Here is an 18,419-nt window from a genome sequence, read left to right on the forward strand (position 1 = left end):
TCCTTTCTTGGTAAAAATACTGAACACATTTGTGGAATCCAACTCAGTCTCTAGCAACATGAGATTAAATCTGTCATATGTCACCCTTTTAATCTGACGAGTGTCGCCTTCCTGTATTTCTTATATGATATTACTTCACTTGGCTGTCAGTCAGGCAAGGTGCTGTGTTGACAAATTGTTTTATGCAAAAAATGTGTCTCTGTATGTCAAAGGAAAAAGAAGGGAGCTCAGTTTAATCAGGGATTTTCGCTGCAGACCTGAGATATTTTGTCCAAAAAAAACAGTGGGGCAAACATCCACATATCTCTGTTACTGTTTTACTTGGAAGCTTTTAAATTCTTCATTGATGCTTCAATGCCCTCGACCCACCTCTGAATACCATACAATGATGGGGGTCTCATGCATTTATGCGAGAAGCATCTTCTAATTGTGGCTCATAATGCTAACTGTTGTCAACATTGGTCAGTGCAGATCCTAGTATAATTTTTTGGTGCATTACAACTGGCTGGTTATACCACAATCATTGCAAAAGGTTTCATTGTACATGAAGAAACAAGTTTGTGCAGCTATCATTATATATTTAGCTTCACAGCACATTTTCGGGACAGTCACCTTGTCAATGTACGCAGAGGAGTGGTCATTAGCTTTAGCGAGTGGACATTTCATCGGTATGGCCCACAGAAGAATAGGTGGTGAATTACCCTTCTCACAACACATGCTTTCAGAATCTACGGTGCATGTAAATGCCTGTGCATGTTTGTAGCACTTACAATGGAAATCAACAGAAGTGTTTAGGGATCAACTCTACTGCTGTTAGGAATCAGTAGCATCTTGGGGACTGAAGATTCACCAATCAATGACACAAACATTGGTGGTTGGAATACGTGAATTAAAGTCAGCCACATGTAATTACTCAAGGATGCATTACATTCCATCATTTTGTCATTTTCTGGGGCATTACAGACAAATTAACTATATGTAAATCAGTGTTGACCCTGTCCCAAAGGTCAGATCAAACCAGAACTGCTTGGCCAATGGACTCAAACTATGCCTCAATCAAGAAGCCTAATATGGAAAAAATCTTTCTGGAATCCTTTTTCTCCTGTCCAGGACAGACATGACCTAGTGTCTGGAGCTCACTAGTTCGTATTGGAGCACGACCATGGTAGGTGTGCTTTATTGTTGATGCAGTGAGCAAAGACACGATGGACTTTAATGCACCCAAAGTGACTGAGATTATTCCAAGCATTCCATTCCTCACATTTTTCTTAGTGAAAGCCGTAGGGATGATGGGTATGCCCAGGAATGGGTTCCAGGGTTCACTGTGCCCTGGACTCAAGCTGAAATTCACTGATGAGGCCCACGAAAGACCTGGCTTGGCTGTTCCTTTTGGAGTAAGACCAAGGCTGAATTGCTATTGCTGGGTCTAATCTGAGGTGGCATTATAGGCCAAAGAAATGGTAGGTTGGAATGCCACCATAGCATTTCTTGGTAAATACTCTATTTGTAAACATTCCTCCCATCACCTTTTTATGTCCTTGCTATGTTTTTGCTCTACGTACATAGCACAACATAAAACGTGTTGAACTAGTAATGGGAGGTAGAAATCTGCCCTCCTGTTGAGGTGGGAGGATAACCAACAATGCTTATGGTTAAGGTCAAGCTAACTCAACAACAAAGGCAGGTGGACCCCAGTGAGGCTTACCAAAGATTTCTGAAAAGTACATTTAACCTGACGTTTGGTTCCATGGGCCAAGGTTGAGGTTTTAAGGAAGTCTTTAGTGGTGCACGGATACAGGAGCACAAAGTATTATACAGCTAAAGGCTAAAGAACTTAGGGCCAGATGTACGACCTGCCAAATAGCGACTCGAAAATTGCGTGCTTTGCGACTCGCAATTTGCGACTCACTATTTGGCATGTACAACAGTGTCTTGGACACTGTTTGCGATTCCCAATGGGATCGCAAAATGCAAGGCTCATGAATACTAATGAGCCACTCGCATTTTATGACCCCATTTGGAATGGTTGGCCCTCCCAGGGATGGTGGCCTGCTGGGCTCAGCAGACCACCATGTCTGGGTCTGCTTTTAAATAAAGCAGCTTTTTTTTTTTAAAATGCAGCCCGTTTTCTTTAAAGGAAAACGTGATGCATTTTTTTTTTTAAATGAAATGTTTTAGTTTCATTTTTTAAGGGCAGGCAGTGGTCCCTGGGACCACTACCTGCCCTTAAAAAATAATAGTGCATGCATTTGCAAATGGGAAGGGGTCCCCTTCCCATTTGCAAATGCATTTCCACCTACTTCAAGTAGGTGGTAATTTGCGAGTGTTTTGTGACCGCAATTGTGGTCGCAAAACATTCGTACATTGCTATGGAGTCGCTATTTCGAAGGGAACGCCCCTTCCAAATACCGAGTTGCAATTTATTGTTTGTACATGGGCCCGTGGTTTTTACCATGCTCAAACAGGTCTAAGACCCATTTGCGCACACTAGAAACCGTCGTAAATCTGGCCCATAATGACCAAATCTACTTAGTAAAATGTAAAGAGAATGCATTTAATGGTTACCTTGGCAGTTATATATTGATTCTCTTTGACAACGAAGCAGGCTTTTCAATATGTATGCAGGAACAGCGACCCCGAGATGGAAAACTCTATAGTTTATCATGACGGAGTCCTGTCCAACTAAAGCTGTAATGGTGGTTGAAGACAGGACAACATCTAGATATCAGAGTTTCTTCAGTTGATTTATTGCAATCCTCATCTATGCACTCAGAACACATTTTTTATTCTATTCTTCTTTATTTATTTTTTATTATCACATTTCCAAGATTCTTGACATGCTCACTTGAAACCTAAACCATCACAGGTATTATTTGCCAACTGCTTGAAGAGACTTTACCTCATCTCCTCCAGGAATCACAGGCCCATCCACATAATAATTTGATATCCCATTCCACAGTATTTCATTACAGAATAGTTGTCACTAATTTAACAATTTTTTCACTCAGTTTTATAATACGATAAACAACTTCTCAAAATGCATGAGTCTTCATCTCTCTTGTAGAGAAGAGCTCTATATTTAACCTTTAATGATCACTGCATTTTAAATTTACTACTACTTCTTCAGGATGTGCATTCCCAAGATTTAATTTCTATAATTCAAATATTCAAAAACTTACAAAGACACCTAACTGGTGTTTGTATACGTTGCATTACAATACTTTACATTGCTTACATACCTTAAAACAATCTCTCAAACAAATAATCATGTAAAATGACTTTTCTAACTCGCAAGATTACCTGCTGCAAATCACATAAAACAATATATTTACCGCATTCTGTTTGGCATCATGTGGTAATGTCTCACCAGCCTATGGTCTCTATCCCTTGTGTAGAACCATGTGAACACCATTAGCACATGTATCATGCTATGCTACAATTGTTCCGTTGTCTTCTATCTCTACCTTCCTGGCCAAGACAATTTACCTCTCCTGTTATTGTGGCATTAAATCCACTGCCCCACCAGCTATTGGAAGTTTTCATTTAATTGTTAATCTTTTCATGGTCTCACTCAGACTACCTGAACAGGACTGCCTGTGATAGTCCATGAAGGTAATAACTTAAAAATTCAGAATTCATGATCTTTGTTTGGCTCCTTTCACCCATAGTCTTTCGTTTGTTTTCTTAATAACTACCATTCTGTGGCTCCTCTGAAGACAATGCTCACTTATATGTTTCACAAGACTATTCCAGGTTGTCCACGTGATAAATCTTTCATGTCTTATCCACTTGAATACATCCATATTCATTTTCAAGTGAATTCACATCCTACGTGGGCTATATCAAAAAGGCACTTTCTGATTAGTCACAGACAATATGCACTGTGCATCAATACATAATGTTTCTAGTGATGGTCCGTGGGCAAAACTGCAGTGCTCTTTTTGAAGCAGTATCAATTATCTTATTATATCTGCCCACATACATTAAGATACCATCAGACTACTGACCTCACAATTTGTAAATTAAAAGCAAAGCCCAGAAGATGTTTCTCTGCATGGGAAGAGCCCAGATACACAGGTATCGACACCAAATTCAAAGATTAGTATACTAATAACTAATTAATTACTAACAACTATATTAATGTACTAATTATTTTACTAATATTGACCATATTGCATAACTAATATAGCTGAAACCTAGATACACATGTATCTACACCAAAGTTCAATGGTTAGTATATTAATTACTAATTACAATACTAATGTTCTAAAAGATGGTCTGTCAAACATATATTAGATTCTATTATTGTATTTGTCAGGGAATGTACATATGCTATGTGGAAAGCACACATTCTGAATAGCCATACCTAATATGCACCATCACCATTATAGAATTTGTCCAATCAAGGTCTATGGGTAAAACTGCAGTGTTCATGCTGATGCAGTATACATTAGTTTATTACAATATCTGTGCCACATATATTAGGATACTGACTCACAATTTGTAAGCAAGGTCCAGAGATGTTCCTCTGTATCTACTGTGCTTGCAGCCCAAATACACAGGTATCTACACCAAGGGGCATATTTGCAATATTTTGTCGTAGGGCAAGCCTTCTAGCTGTGCTGCCCTTCATCAAACGAAAAGGGAAGGAATGTGAAGTATGTAGAAGATACAGAGCATTTCGGTCCTTTCTGCCAGCGCAGCACACAAACTGCAGCCAACGCAGGCACTCGGGCACCTTGGTGCAGGGGTGTCTGTGCTGTTGGCATGACTGGTTCTGTGCAAGTAGGGGCACCTTCCTGCACAAAAACAACCAAAGGAGGCGTTTTCCTCCCTCGTTCTATGAGTGCTGCAGAATGGAGCACACGTGGAAAGAGGAAAAAACTAGGAGAAATGTAAAGGTTTCCTGCTTTGGGAAGGCCTTAGTTTTGGTGCTGCCCCAGATTTACACTATATTGTAAATCTGGGGCAGTGTCAAAACCATGGGTGTTCCTTGGAAACCCCTACAGCAACATCCAAGGAACGCCCCTTTTACCCAGAGTAAGGCATTGCCTTACTCCATATTTACAAGGCCATAAGAAGCAACATAGGGTGGGTTTGCGTCACCTTGTACATATGGGCCAGCACACTGCGCCTCCGAAGTACCACAAAAGTGATGCTCCGGTGGGGCATTGTAAATATGCCCCCAAGTTCAAAGATTAGTATAAAATGTATATGGCGGAATGATAATTGACTGGGAAATCATAGGCATTTAAGGGCAGGTTATACTAATATTTAACGTCTGGAGTTGCATTTAGTGACATTTGCGTCATTAAAAAATAAGTAAAGTTTGATGTTCTTTCTTTCAGAAAGGCACATTAGAATGGTATGAGAAAAAACGTGCCTGCCTCAAATCTGAAGAAAAGGTATGTATTGCACAAGGAAGAATTTCACACATTTTTTCAGCTAACAGTACACAAGATCAAAAATAATTTGCAGCTCATGGAAGTGATAAGCAGATGCATGAGTGAAGTGCATGAGCTTGTCAGTGAGTGAATGAAGAGAAGGGATTTAGTGAGCAGGTGAAAGTGAGTGCATGAAGATCTGGGAATTTATAAAATTCATGTACAATTTTTTCTTATTAATTTCTCCATGTAAGGGTGCGTAAAATGATTGAAGAACATAAATTACTATCATGTAATATTGATTGACACTTTGTTAATTGTTGCAACTCAACAGATCATTTTAGGGCAGAAATACATAGATTGGCAGTGTCAGGCATTTATGCATTATTATTTTCACCAATCAGTGCAAAAGTCAGCATTTGTACAAACTGGCTGGTGCAAAATGTAATTTTTGCTCTTTTCTGTTGCTCCAGATTTAATTTCTGCACCATGCTGTTGATGCAAATGATGGCATAGAATGGTATGGTGCAATATATTCAATGAGTCATTGAGTTGCCTTGCGTTTTAAATGTATTATACTGGATTTTTAATTAATATGATTGAAATCAGGAATGGACCACCGTGGCCGAGTTAGCAGTATTGCCAGTAGCGGCTCCTGGAGGGAGTGCTGCGGCGGGGAGGGGCAGGGTGGGGGGAATTAAACTACGTCATACGGCCGAACGGAGGTAAGTAAACAAATAAATAAATAAAACAAATTTATTTGCGCGCATTGCATCGCATTTGGTGATACAGCGCGTGCAATGAAAGTTGTTTTCTTTATTTATTTGTATACTTACCTCTGTTCGGCGGTATGCCGTAGTTTACTACCCCCCACCCTGCTCCTCCCCCGCCCCGCCGCCCCACTGCGCTCCTTCCAGGAGCCGCTACTGAGTATTGCTTATGCCAGAATAGGACAGTTTGCAGCTTTTTCCTACAATGTAATTCTAAAGAAGATTAATATAAATGTCATAAAATATGAGGCTATCCACACCATGAAATAATAGTAATATTGTTGTTTTTTCCAAACATCCTATTAGAATGTCTATAGTAATAAAGTTGCTTACAATCAAATATTATTTCACTTAGAATGAACTGGAGCAGCTGCTGTGCCTGGTGAAACTGGCTGATGCGGTACATGAAGATTTACAGAAGAACCTAAATATCTACAATAAATTATTTGTCAGGTGTGTGGACATGTTTTGTTCATTGTGTACTTCTTTAAATGCTGGGATTAATGGAACATGATTCCAGGTAATCAAAACTGTATGGGAATTTGTAAAGTGTCAATTACACTCTTCACAAAGTTCATGGTTAATATCCTGAAAAGAAAGGAGGAAAGAATCGAAGTAAAGGCAAGCAAAACAGAGAAGGTGCATGGTTAACTTTGAAAATGATGAGATTTTCCAGCTAGTACTAAAGTCAGAAGCGCTTCTTGGTCATTGAGAATGAGGAGTCAGAGCCTGAGATTTCCGAACAATCAATTTGGTATAACCATTTAAACAATATGATAGAATAATTAAGAGGTGAAGTTAGGGAGTTGTGGAACAAGAGAGAGTTGGCACTAATAGGGATATTAATAGGAGTAAAATTATATTTTGAAAGGTTAGCCACATTCTTGAAGCCTTCAAATCTATCCAAGCAGTGTGGATTCTACATGTTATTTATATAGAGTTGGATAATGCTCTACAACTAAAATGTGGGCCACCATGTTAACCTTGCTAAAGTGTAATAGAAGCCCTCCTCTGCCAAAATACCGCCGCCCACCATTCAGCCTGCAAATACAAGACTTTGGTGAAGGTGGATGTGCCTCCAATCAAACAGAAGTATTTCACTTCTTTTTACTTTTGGAGCAGTCACAAAATGCTGCACTCCCATTAAACTGTATTAATTTGTGCAATCTATGTGCATGCTATTTTAGTGAGGTGGAAGGATGATTGGCTAGTCACAGGCTGAATATATGTTAAGTTTGCACTGAAACAAATTCTACATCATCTCATGTGTCATTACGTAAACCAACAGTGATTTTAAAATCAGTTAACCACTATATTCAAAATCAAGAAAACCAAATTGTATAATCCTTCATTCCATAGTCAAATCTCTTTTATTGTGCTCATTAAAATCTTTGAATTATGTTTTGAACACAGGGCCCGATTCACAGAACTAACTTAAGACAAAATCCTCTAAACGTACTACCATTTTGGTATTCACAGAAGGCACTTACTTATTTTGGTATTCACAGAAGGCACTTACTCATGAGTAAGTGCCTTCTGTGAATACCAAAATGAGTAAGTGCCTTCTGTGAATACCAAACTGAGTCAGTGCCTTCTGTGAATAGCAAAATGTGTAAGTGCCTTCTGTGAATACCGAAATGGTAGTAAGTTTAGGATTTTGTCTTAAGTTAGTTCTATGAATCGATCCCACAGTGTCCCATGGACTTTTTAGACATGAATTACTGAGGTATATGTTGACATATTCAGTACTTTCAGGCTGTCTTTGCCCTTCCTTAGGAGATAATGCCAGCCTTTCACATGTTTAAGTAAATGCTACAAAATAAGAACTATTGTATGGAACATCACAAATCCCTCTTGAAATATATTAGAAAATGGCCTACATAATAACCCCTTAAGTCTGTCATAAATGTTTACTACTCATAGGTCTACAGGTCTTTCTCTCTGGTTTGGTGTGACTTGTAGCACGGACTACCTACAACGCTTGTCAGGCAAACACGTCCACCATTACCTGTTGCTTTATCACAGACTGCTGTTAAGCCTTTAATGTCAGGTTTTATTAATTAAAGTTTCTTCAGCTTTTTCTTTTGCTTTGAAAACATAATATCTATTCCTGTTGATCTTAACCTTTTAAATACACCTTCCTACCATTACTTGCCTCTTTCTCTCATACTTCTGTTGAGCTGTATATGTAACTTCCTGATCTTAAGATATCGCTCCCTGTTCATGAATGCTTCTTTACTTTCTTTAGTAGGTTCATCTCTTTAAAAGGAAACGTGAGGGCTCTGTTCCTTCCTTTCAACCTTTTGGAGTATATTGTTGATATTTCATCCAATAAAGTTCCTTTGCAAAAGGAGTCTACTATTATCTCTTGTTGGTTGACATTTCACAATCTATATAACATTTGGACTATGAATGGACAATCTTGCAGAGTTTTTCTGTAAGTTTGCTGAATTCCGAAGGGTGAAACTCCACGAGTTCTGCCCACCCCTAATTTAAACCTGCTTTAGAAATAAGCTATTTCTATACTGCTTTAAAACAAAGCAATTACATTTATTTATTTTTTAGGTCAAGCCTAGGCAGTGCATGCACTGTCCATCAACATGCTGTGACTCCTCTGTGGGCTTTTGGCACGCCCATCGATTTCCATTAGTTACTTTGTCTGCCATTCTGAAATGCTGGCTTTTTATTGGTGCATTGGTTGTATTTGCTCCTCCTTGGTGTGCTTGGTTCCCTCCCATGGTGACTGTCTGTCCTACATGTACTCCTCCCCTACTGTCTATTTTTGTTAGTTATGGCGCACTATTTGGTTCTTCTTCTTTTGTTTGTTTCTCCTCGCACACTGCTGCTCCCGCTGCCTTTCCATTTGGAGCACGAGTGAAAACAGCCATTTAGAAGTCAGACGCCATTGTCCACACCCCATGTGCGTTTTGATGTTAATCGTGCGCAGGTTAATTTATGTGGCAATTTAGATGCAATCGCTTTCTCTAAATAAGTTCAGCCATTGCCCTGCACCCCCTGCCGTTGCGTACATTTATGGCTCTAGGGGAGGGATGGGGCGGGTGCTTTCTGGAGGCATTAGCAGAACATTGAAGCCTCTTCCTAGAAGGAAAGCACTCCAGCAGGTTAACCCCTTATCATTGTTGCTAAGGATTAACCGTTTGAGAGAATCTACCACGGAGGCCTGTTATGGCTGCAGCTCAGGCCCAGGAGCAGCAGCAGAACAGCACAGATTTCCAAAACTACAGAGACTTTGGCAACATTCCACATAGGTGAGAAGCTTATAAATGTAAACAAATTGCTAACCCACGTACTAGCGAGCACACACCTTTTCCTTAGATGAGCATGTGTAGCTTTTGTTTAACCAGCACGTTACTTTAATTGACTTGTTTTGCCATTGTTACTGGTTTCCCCTTGCACCCTCCATTTCTCTGTGTGCTGTTCCCTTCACCCTAACCCCTACCCTGTCCTTATTCTTTTGTCTGTTTCATTGGTGAATATTCTGTGTTTCGTGACCGGGCCCTAGAACGCGTGGCTTGTCCAAGAATGCGCTTCTGACACTGTGCATCCGTTACCATCTGTGGCAGAGCAGGAACTTTTCCAGAGTGAAATTATTTCTTCTAATCCAGATTTCCAAATCTATTGAGACTTTGGCAACATTCCACATAGGTGACAAGCTTCTAAACAATTTAAGTAGCTTACTCAAACGCTAGAAAACAATTGTAATTTCAAATATTGCGAAACACATTGTGCTGTAAGGAGCGATAAGGCATGCTTTAACTTTCGCTGGAGGCTTTGGTTTTATACTGGGACAACAGCCTCTTGAGTGATCCTTTGAAGTGGTTTCTTGTTTCAGTGATTTATTTTCTCTTTCCGTTACATGCTTTCTTTGTGTTCTGGTTTATAATGCAACCTTGTAATTTTTTAGATATTTGGGGAATAATTTTTATAGCTATTGAATGACTTCAGAAGTAATGGATCTAAAATATTTTACTTTCCAGTTGTTCACAGCTCTTCTGTGACAACGGTGTGCTTTTAGAGCTGCATTGAGTGCCCCACCTTTAATAGAAGACTAGGGGGCATATCAACAAGAGACATAACGTCGCTTTTCCGGCACATAGCGCCGGAAAAGCGGCGATTATTTTAACTCATTATCATCAAAGCGCCGCTAACATGCATTAGCGCATGTTAACAGCCGTTACATTAATGCCTCGGCCCGCATCACTAATGAGATGCGAAGTAGGCGTTGCTTCCCAGAAACAACAGGGAAAAACTCGCTAACCAGACATTGCAGTATGTGCAAGCCAGCCCCGGAAAAGCGAAGCGATAATAAATGCCACTCTAACCGTGGTTATCGCTGGTATCTAACGTCTCCTTTTTTTCGACTTAGCTATCTGAATAATGGGAGGTGGATCACAAGGTTAAGTCCACATCTCCCTATTATCTACATTTTCATTAGCGCAGTTCCCATATCGTGGGATTTCGCACGCTAATGCTCATTCTCACCGTCTATCACTGGATTTCACATCGCCTGTTAGCAAAGCGTTGCTAATACGCCGCTAACACGGTGATGTGATCCGGCAATAGATGGCGATAATGACAAACGCGCTAAAAGCGTTTAGCAATACTTATCGCATGGTGTTGTTGATATGCTCCTTGGTTTTGATGCCGCCGGATTCTTATCTACCCTACCATCACCAAGAATCCTCTCAGGTCGCCAGGATCTTTTTATCTGCTAAATAGTGTAGAGGGGAGAAAGTCAAATTTTAACATATAGCAATAATTTGCTTTACTCTCTGAAAGGACCACTGACTCAGAATCTCAATTTTGGGAATTTATTACAACCAAGAATAACTGCACATACAAACACCGCAGTACAAGGTGAAGAAAATAAATGGGCACTAATACAAAAGAAATCCTACGCAGGAGCCTCATCCGACTCAGGATAAGAAGAATAATCAATTCCAGTAACATCAGAAATACGAAAATTACTCCAGTCTCTACATTGGAAGTCATTAGCTTGAAGGAAAACCAGTTAGACTATCCCTACTCTATTTCTAAGGTGACATCCCTACTTAGCATTTCCTCTTCCAGGCAAGAGAGTAAAAGGTGTCAGAAGTGAAGACTTCCTTAGAAGTGCACTCACTTAGTCAGGGCTCGCTCTAAGATGCTCCTTCTAGCTTCCTATCTAAGCCTCAACTGCTCAACCCTCGGGGCACTGTCCCTAATTCAAAATCCCAAAAACATAGAACACGCCCTCCGACACACCTCTTCAGCCAGGTCTTCTTCCAGTACTTTTCCAGTGAAACTTGTATCTCATCCAGCGACGGTTATCTTGACCTTGGGTCCCGGGCACCTGCTCTGCCGAAAGTATCATCCTTAAATTCCAGTGTACTCCCATATTGGCTTCCCGTGCCATCCTAACTCCTAAAACAAAGGCCTAGTCTCTCTTAACGAGCTAAGTGTCCTTGCACCTGCAACAGAAAAATGAGAACGAGAAACTTTCCACTTCCCTAAGATTTTGTAACAGCCTGAAACTCAAAGCCTTACCAAGGGAAATCACTTTCGGCCTACAGCATTTAGCTAACATAAGAAATGAACAGGCCTTTCTCTTTAAACGTATATGAGATCAGGCCTTTACATTTTTAAACCTACTCTTCTAAAATCACATTACAAGCATTAACTTCGTTACACTTTATATATGAAAAAGCAAACTACATGTGCAGACTTTACTATGATGCACGTTTAAACCTAATACACTGCATTACATGGAAACCAATCATTATGCGTTAACTAAAATACATTTGCAGAGAACTATGACATTTCTCTTCATGAAAAGCATAGTTACATGTCTGATCTTACTATTATAAGCAGATCTGAGTAATACATTTCTAAGTCACACCTTAATACCATTTCGATTAATATGTGGGTGCGGACTAACAGTGAATATGATGCACCCCTACAATTTTCTGAATAAGGTGGCGCTCTATCAGTTTGTTCCCGCCGGCTTACAGCTGATCTTTTATCAGCCGCTGGCCCCAGGCAATGTAAAGCAAGTAAATGGAACACTTTGCTTTACTTTTACACAGTGCCTCCTCTTTTTAAAATAACTTCCACCAGTTCCAGCACTTTTCCTACCTTCACAAGACCCTCCTTCCTCGCTGACACATTTGCATGCGCTTTTCACATCTCCATCAGCCACCGCTTCTGTCTTAAGGATTTCCACGTAAAAGGGTTTTAAGGAAAAGGGTTTTTAAATGTTCTTACTTGCTCAAAACTGAGCAGTTGATCATAACTTACTTCTTCCTAGCTCTTCCTGCCACAGTATGCCATTTGTCAGTGCTACAAGCAACCAGAATGTTGTACTACCTAATATAAAGGCACTGAGTTTGTGCACTAATAATAAGAAGGGCCTTGGACCAATCATCTGAAGCAATAACACTGAGAGAGGCTGCATTATGAATAGGTTTAGGGACAGCGAGGGGAGAAAAGATGTGCCTAGCTTTCACAATTGTGCTTGTTTGAGGGTGCATATGTATAAAACACAGGAACTGTGCATGAGTCCATCCACGCCTGTGCGTTGTGAATGCTCTGTTTTACATCTGTATGTTGTGAGCAAGTATTTAAAAAATTGCATCTGAATTATACCTACATCAGTGCTTTGTGAGTGTACATTTCAAACACAGAACCATTTACCTCGAAGCATAAAATTGATGAACAGATGTTCTTTTTTTTTTTTTTTTAAGTTTTCAAAACCTTTATTAATGAGTTGCACCAACTTTACATCTGCACGCCTACAACCTCTCGGGCCCGCTAACTTCCATACCACTCTTTACCATCATTCTCGTACTACACAGCCATTTGCCCGACAACCCGGAGGTCCGGCGGCGGGGTGTTGCTCAATCTTCCCCTTATCAGTACAGCTCTTTGTCTATCAATCTCAGAGTTATGGCAATACACGTGGTGCACCTTCCCGCTTCTACGTCGTGTAAGATCGGCAATGTCCATCCAAGGGATAGATGTCTAACAGTCCGATGCTAAACAGAAAGTCCCAGCTATTAGACGCATGCCCAGATGTTCCCCTGCCAATTCAAAAAGATAGGTAAATGTGCTTCATCTTTTGTTTAATTTGGAATGCAAAGTATATTTTCATAAAATCTCATGCCAGTGTTTTTTAATTGACATCTTGAAATAGACGAAACATCAAACAGGTAATCAAATCATTTTTGGTATGATAGTCTTGTCAGTCTTGAATGTCAATAAAAGTGTGTGTGTGTGCGCGGGCGTGCGTGTTTATGATTTAGGGCTAGGGCTCGGTAGGGGTATAGGGTGGTAAGGGTATTTTTTAGGGTTTAGTGTTAGGTAGGGGTATAGGGGGACAACAGTGTTTTTAAGGTTTAGGGGTGGGTAGGAGGTAAGGGTGTTTTTAGGGATTGGGGTAGGTAAGTGTATAGGGTAATAAGGGCATTTGTTGGGTCTAGGGGTGGGTAGGGGTATATGTTGGTAAGGGTGTTTTTAGGGTTTAGGTCTGGGTAGGGCTATAAGGTCATACTGGTATTTTTAGTGTTTAGGGGTTGGTAGAGGTATAGGGTGGTAAAGGAGATTTGGGGTTTAGAGGTGGGTAGTAGTATAGGGTGATAAGGGCATTTTAGGGTTTAGGGATGGATAGGGATATCGGTGATAAGGGTATTTCTAGGGTTTAGGGGTGGGTATGGCTATAGAGTGATAAGGTTACAAAAAAGGGGGGAAATAATTTTTAAAAAGGAGATGGCTGTGGGGTCTGCTCTGACAAAGAAAAAAATGTACATTTACATATATATGCATGTGGGTTTCACCTATCTTACCATAGACTTACCTTGCATTGTAAAGGTATGCATAGTAAAGGTAAATGCATAGTAAATTCATGTGTGGTAAAGTCATTGCAGTGTAAACACATTGCGTAGTAAATGATGCGTGGTAAAGACATGCATTGTTCTATCATACATCCCCAGGCACAAAGTAATCCTACCAGGTGAAGCAAATCAGTCTTGTGGAGTACACAGCAGGCCACAACAGGAGGCAGTCCTCTGAGAGTCATTCCTCAGGTCCTGAAAGTGAACGGAAGAGTGGGTCTGAGGGCACTACATTCATATCTGGTGCCTCCTTTGAGGTTGGGAGAAGTTTCTAGAGGTTTGTCTTTGAAGTACATGGAATTCCCTGACTTCCCTGCCCTAGCCCGAAGCTGGCTGCAAAGAGAATGTGTAGATGGCAAGCCCTTTGTGTGGAGGCAGAGCACAGCTATTCAGTTGCAAGTGGTGCTGTGCCCAACTCCGCCCCCATCCCAGTTTGGCACACCTAAGCCCTCTATTGTGTGACTAGGAGGAATTCACAAAGCCTGTCAGTTATACCCAGTCATGAGGCCGAGGGGAGAGAGAATGCAGGCACCAAATGGCCAACAGGAGGAAAATGTCAACTTACTAAAAGCTAAAAAGGCTTTAACTTTAAAGAGGATTTTTAATTATAATTTCATGGATACTAAATAGGAAATGCTTAACTGGTCCTAATCAAAAGTTAGCACTTATTAAATGTAAGAAGTCAACCCAATGTTGCCCTATGGGACGGGTAGGCCTCGCAATTGTGAAAAACATATTTAGTTGTTTTTCACTACCAGGACATGTACAACTTAAATGTACATGTCAAAACTTTTAGTTACAATGACCCTGCCCTATGGGCTACCTAAGGCTTGCCTTAGACGTGGCATATGCAATAAAAGGGGAGTTTAAGGCTTGGTAAGGGGGTTATATTACCAAGTTACATTGGCAGTTTAAAACTGTATTCAGGCTACAATGGCAGGCCTGGGACATGTTTTAGGGGGGTACTTAAGTGTGTGGCACAGTTACTGCTGCAGGCCCACTAGTAGCATTTAATGTACGAACCCTGGGTATATGGCATACCCCTCTACAAGGGGTATATATGTAATTAAATATGCCAGTCAGGTGTAAACCAATATAACCATGTTTAGAGGAGTGAGCACAAATAAGCACTTAAGCACTGGTTAGCAGTGGTAAAGTGTACAGAGTACTAAGCCAACAATATGAATTTAGCAAAAAGGGCAGGGAGAAAGGTAAAATGTTTGCGGTGACCCTGCAGAAAGGGCCAGGTCCAACAAACTTGAACAGTGTCGTACAACCCATTCACTTACCAACTGATCAACCTTACTCCTGTAAACAGATGCTGGAACTTTTACTAATTTCTTCTTGCAATCAGAATTCTCAGTTTCATAGGGTAGGAATTCCATTTTACTTTGGTATTTTTTTTTATTTCTGCAAAATTACTTGCAAGTTCTTATCCACCTGGGATCAAACCAACTTGAGTAGCTGCTAAGAACTGAGAGATCAACGCACATTTGCTGCATTTGTAAGAAATGGGAACGATGGTCCCTAGTGAAAGACTGAGGCTGGAGCTTCCCTGAGCTTTCTGGAGGTTACCAAGAACTTGAGATCTCCAGGTCAAAGGATAACTCCTATTTTATTCTAAATGCAGTTGCATGGCATTTAAGGGCAACTATATATTTAGGGTTGTACCTCAGTCCAAAAAGGGAGGAGTATATTTTGTTTTTTCCATTGATCATCATCCCAACTGCACTGCATCATCTATATGTAAACAAAGATATGATTTTTTTATTTTAAATACTGGCTCATTAATAGAGATTACTCTGTCAAACTATAGTTCAATCCTACTCCTATCTCTTTGGGAAATCATTTACTCTTCGACCTAGGTACCCTTGGTGAGCGAAAGGTCTCAGGGGCATATCAGCAACAACTGGCGATAATTATCGCTAAGCGCACTTAGCGCTATGATAATTATCGCCGGCTAGAGTGGATTTTTATCGCTGAGATAGCGTGCTATTAGCAACGCTTTTCTCAAAAGCAATAAAAATCCTAGCGCTAACTGCCAAACGTGAGATTATCGCTGGAAACCCAGCGATAATCCCACGAAGTTTGGCGATAGCTTGCTGATAGGGCCTCACATACTTAGCCATGAAATCCACCTTACATAGGATATCATGGCTAAATCAGTTTCAAAGCAGGCGTAAGGAAAGTAGCGATAACAGAGGTTATTGCTCCTTTTCTTGTCGCTATGCTGCTTTGCGTGAGGCTTGATAATAGGAGAAATGTCGCTTAGCGACATTTCTCCCGTTATCCTGGGGAGGAACGCCCACTTTCCATCTCATTAGAGATGCAAAGATGGGCGTTAGGAATTCAGGCGCTAAGGCAAGGTTTCACGCGATAGCGTGACCTTGCTAATATAGCGATAAAATTATCACTGCTTTTCGGCCGAAAACGGACGCAAAATCGGCAATAATTTTATATCGCCGCCTTGTAGATATGCCCCTCAGTTATCTACTTTTAGTTAATTTGTTCCGGAAGGACCTGGAACATCTCTCGTAAATTACAGTACCTTTTATGTATGCCTCTAATAACCAATAGCTGCCTTGGAGAGCAGGTTGAGGCCATGCTCCATAGTGTACCCCAAATGGCCTAAGGCAAGAAGGCAACAGAGCCTGTGAGCAACTCAGTGTCCTACTGGGCCCATACATACCCAGGGAGGATAAACTGTAGGTATGCACAATGGAGAACTGGAATACTTGTGCCCTATTACAGGCATAAAGGTTGGGATATGTTTGGAATATAAAAGGAGTTCGCACTGTAAAGATTAATTTTGAGTAGTGTTATGCCAATCACAGTTGTGTAGAAATGAAGGGCCAGATTTACAAACCTTTTACACTGGGATTTGCATCAAAAAAGCAGTACAAACCTGTGCAAAATGTTTTTTATTGAATTTTCTTTCTAGCGCCAAACTTGTTTTTCAGTGGAAAGTTGCCGAAAAGTAACACACATCAGCTCAAAGTGCTGTTTTGGATTACTCTGTGTCACAGGGGCATTACATGGGTAGTACATGGGCGCTTCTGTGCTACCACCCCTGCTTTTGGACACAAACCCTATCGAAAAATGACGGTGATAGGGTTTAGCTGCAAAACATAACGCCACTTTGAAGCATGCGTTAAAAGAAGAAAGACTTTTTATTTCTCCTTTCTTTTATGACTTTGCATGTGTGTCACACGGTATTGTTTTACAGTTTGTCTAGGTATAGTATTTGCTCTAGAAGGGTACCCTTCCATTGCAAACCTAACCTAGACTCAATCAGACACCCCTGCACTATGGCGCAAAGGCGTGCATGTGGCACTTGGCAGCCTGTTGTTCGCCTGTGCTGGGGGGAGAGGAGGAGAGTGACACATCTCTGTAGATATGGTGCTTTCCTCCTCTCACCCTGTCACTTCCGGTGCTGCTCTGTGTTGTGTGGCAGGGTCGTTAATCCGGGCTACTTTCCTTGGATGTGATTCTGAAAAAGGCCATGGATGTAGTGCCTTTTTCTATTCATATCCTGAGAATAATTGATGGGTTAATTGCTGAGGTCATTGTAGTCGAGCACTGATTAAACCATAATGGACCTGGGAAATGGGTTTGACTCACATGAACTGTTTATGATCTGTCAGCATTGTAATGATTCATGAAAGCACTGATAAAGGTTATTCGTTAGCCCTTTTAAAATGTGTTTAATAAATAATTGGCTCTTGGTAACCGGCTCTTATGCTCAATCATTGTATGTTATGTAATGGTCGTTGGTGTTTTTCATACCAGTATATATTTATAGAAAGAACAACTCCCCTTGCTTGAGTATTTTGCAATCTCTTCAAACAGCATGCTTAGAAAATGACTTGTTTAAGTTTGTCATATACTTTTATTTTGAAAATCTGTTCCTCCTGGATGTATGTATATATTTAAAAATACACATCCAAAAATATCTGTTTTTATACAATTATCCCCATCTGGCGAATCTTTCTGTTTCATACCTGTTCCCAGGTAAGAGATGCACTACAAAGTGTCTTTTGATATAAAATGTCATCAGCCAGAGCATCAAAGAAGTGCCTCTGGGGTCCTGGCAGCCGGATATTAAAGGCGGCATAGCTTGCTTTAGCACAGTCTGAGAATATTTGGACCCAAACTGCATCAAAAGGGGTGAAGAGGTGCTTGGGAAATTGCCAAAGCCTGAAGGACATACTTCAAAGGTTTATGCCCAAGAATGTCCTCATACATTCATGGACTAACTCTCACTTTTATCTCATTTCCAGCATCGTGAAGGTGGACCTGTTCAGCATTGCTTACCACCAACTAGAAAATCTGGTAAATCGTGCGTTTTTTAGTCAGATTTTATATATTTTTAGAAT

At 40.5% G+C, this 18,419-nt stretch overlaps 1 protein-coding gene across 2 annotated transcripts in view; it reads left to right on the forward strand.

Annotated features, from left to right (window-relative positions):
• Positions 1-18,419, forward strand: part of BAIAP3 (BAI1 associated protein 3) — a 1,035,958-nt gene that overhangs the window by 894,644 nt on the left and 122,895 nt on the right. For both annotated transcript variants that reach the window (XM_085629280.1, XM_085629278.1), the window contains exons 18-20: positions 5,349-5,405; positions 6,510-6,607; positions 18,324-18,375. In XM_085629280.1, coding sequence (XP_085485406.1) covers positions 5,349-5,405; positions 6,510-6,607; positions 18,324-18,375 — 207 coding nt within the window. The remainder of the gene's footprint in view (positions 1-5,348; positions 5,406-6,509; positions 6,608-18,323; positions 18,376-18,419) is intronic.

The sequence above is a fragment of the Triturus cristatus genome, chromosome 10 (genome assembly GCF_964204655.1).
Source record: "Triturus cristatus chromosome 10, aTriCri1.1, whole genome shotgun sequence".
NCBI classification, from domain to species: domain Eukaryota; kingdom Metazoa; phylum Chordata; class Amphibia; order Caudata; family Salamandridae; genus Triturus; species Triturus cristatus.